The sequence below is a fragment of the Dendronephthya gigantea genome, unplaced genomic scaffold, assembly GCF_004324835.1.
Source record: "Dendronephthya gigantea isolate DGI-Jeju-01 unplaced genomic scaffold, DenGig_1.0 000065F, whole genome shotgun sequence".
NCBI classification, from domain to species: Eukaryota; Metazoa; Cnidaria; class Anthozoa; order Malacalcyonacea; family Nephtheidae; genus Dendronephthya; species Dendronephthya gigantea.
Window position 1 is genome coordinate 955 of NW_021163075.1, and position 2,781 is coordinate 3,735.

The 2,781-nt window shown below is 37.4% G+C and overlaps 1 protein-coding gene across 1 annotated transcript; it reads left to right on the top strand.

Moving 5' to 3' along the window:
* Positions 1-370: 370 nt before the first annotated feature.
* Positions 371-1,131, top strand: LOC114530678 (the record flags this gene model as incomplete). The annotated part of the gene is made up of 1 exon (XM_028552280.1): positions 371-1,131. A coding segment is annotated over one exon (761 nt), but the record flags the coding sequence as incomplete, so codon positions are not given.
* Between the last annotated feature and the right edge of the window lie 1,650 nt (positions 1,132-2,781).

Consider the following 2,781-nt stretch of genomic DNA (forward strand, 5'->3'; position numbering starts at 1 on the left):
AGCAAAGTTGCAACTCTTGTTCGAGAACTTAATCCCGAGGCATCTCTGCAAAGAAGGAGGCGAAGATTAGCTCGGCGAAGATACATGTCTTATGGTCCAAATTTTTGCTGGCATGTGGATGGTTAGTATGTACTACATACATGTTTTAAAGTATGGTTTAGAGAAAAAATAGGTTTTTTTTATTAAATCCTAGTCTGATCTTCAAATTTCAAGTTAGTGACAATACACAACAAATACCTCTATGTCAATTGTCAACCAGTTGTGAAAGTGCTTTAGTTTAATATTACCACTTCCACACTGTTGTTGTACTACCAGTAGTTGTCCTACCAAGCCTAAAACTAGGTTATACTATTCATTGGCACTGTTTCAGGGTATGACAAGCTCAAACCTTTTGGGTTCCCCATCCACGGGGCAATTGATGGATACAGTAGGAAGATTCTTTGGTTAGAGGTTGCCAGATCAAACAACAAGCCAGAAATCCCAGCGAGGTTTTTCTGTGAGTGTGTACAGAGCCAATCTTGTTGTCCTGTTCTTCTCAGAACTGACTGTGGTACAGAAAATGGTACAATGGCTGCTATGCAATGTTATTTAAGACAAGAGGGAAACGACGAGTTTGCTGGGGAAAAAGCACACAAGTATGGTTCTTCTCCAAGCAACCAACGCATTGAATGTTGGTGGTCATCCTTCAGACGTGGGAGATCATCCTGGTGGATTGACATGTTCAAAGACATGTCCAACCGTGGAATATTAGATCTGGGGAACATACTTCATATGGAGTGCCTTTGGTTCTGCTTCCATGGAGTACTTCAGAAAGACCTGGACAATGTCCGGCTTCATTGGAATACTCACAGAATCAGGCCCTCTAGGTATGGTACAGTTCCTGGAATACCAGATGTATTATACCATTTGCCAGAACGTTCTCAAGGTCAAGAATGTAAAATTGCAATTTCGAGGGAAAAAATCCAAGAAGCATCTCGACAAATTGAGGATTATGATGGTGAAGAAGCACATGATAGTGACTACCAGGAATATTTTCATTATGTAATAGAAAATGAGGGCTTATTATATCCTGACACTCATAGTCAGGCATATGACTTATTTTTAAATCTGATAAGGATTGCAGACAGTTAAACGTATTTGTAGAAAGCAAACAGTATAATATGTAATATGCTGTGTTAAGACAGAGCCATTTTGATTGGTTCTTACCAATGGTGCAAGTCTGTCAACAAGTTCAAATTTATCTGTACACTCATCAGCTGTACTGTGTTCGAACAATTAATACAGATTTTGATAAAGAGTTTTTAGGTAAGTGTACATAGTACTTTGCAACAAAACAGTGTAATATTAACAAGGTAATGTTTTTCTTGCATGATCACTAAAAACCTCATAACATTGAAATGTTAATTAAATTAAACCAAATCCACTGCAATCTTTAATGGCAGAAACCATCATGACTTCCATCTCTTCTACACTGTTTATGTGAACAGGTAACTTGATCTTTATGTCACAAGTGGATGCTGTCGGCCGACATTTGCACATTGCACTACAACCATGGATAAATGCCAACCCAAACTTTTTGGGGAAACCCAGGACAGGCACAGTGCTTGACCCTGACATCCACTGAATCAAATCACTAATATGAACACTTCTTTCTGCAAATTAATAAATCAAAATAGTGAAGGTGTTACAAATTCAGGCAATTATATGTACAGTTATGTGTCAGTTGTAGCCAGTGTTGTAGCCAATTGCCAAATATTTAGTACACTACCTGAAAGATTTTCCTTGTCAATGGAATCAATGAAGTCACAGAAATATTTGAAAACATCAATTTCTTTAGCTTTTAGGAGCTGAGATGAGCTGAAGTCAACACAAAGTTCATCCAAAAATTGTTGAGCTGCAATACATTGGGATTGGCCTGGAGTGAAGACAGGTTTAAAGAGATCTGGGCATGATCTTATTGCTGACAGCACCCCACAATTACTGAGCCCTTGTTGCATTTGCATTAACTGGGGCAAGACTGTTGAAATTACAGCCTTCACACAAAGAGATCTACAGTAAGAACATATAATGCAAATTAAAAATTATATTATGTTGAATATTTAGATGTTGATGCATGTAAATTATCAAATATTTAATACTGACATGGATCTGACTTACTGTACTATCTTCTCAGAAGACGACTTGGTTTCCCTTTGTGGCACACCACAATACCCAATGTCTTGTAAAATATCAAGTACATCATCAGAGAGCAGGATTTCTTGCACATCCTTGTCATCTGGTGCCTCTTGAATCTAACAATATAATGGATGTTGATTAGTAATACATACTGTCACTGTATATGTCACACATTATGGCAACACAAGGGAACTAGACTTGAAAATGTTTATGCCCCTTGTGATGTAATCATAAAAAAATAATTATACAGTTGTATATATGTTGAACCCACACATGAAATTCAGATTCTAGTATTTTAAACTTAAAGTTTTTAAATTTCAATTTTTACATGGTACTGTATGGTTACTTTTCCATTAACAGTAAAAATGTTACAAAATGGGGAAATATTCCAGTGTTATTACCAGCAGCATAGCCAGAGCTTTCTGCCAGGGGGGGGGGCACAAAAATAAACAGAGGGCAGCTGCCCATTGTCTAAGGCCTTGAGTTTGACAGGAGATGGATGGGTAATCTATATCATGAGCTAAAGGACCTGTTATCTCACATCTGCTTGTTGAACAATCTGTCAGAATCATATCAATCATTATCTTGACAAGTTCCCATATTTGG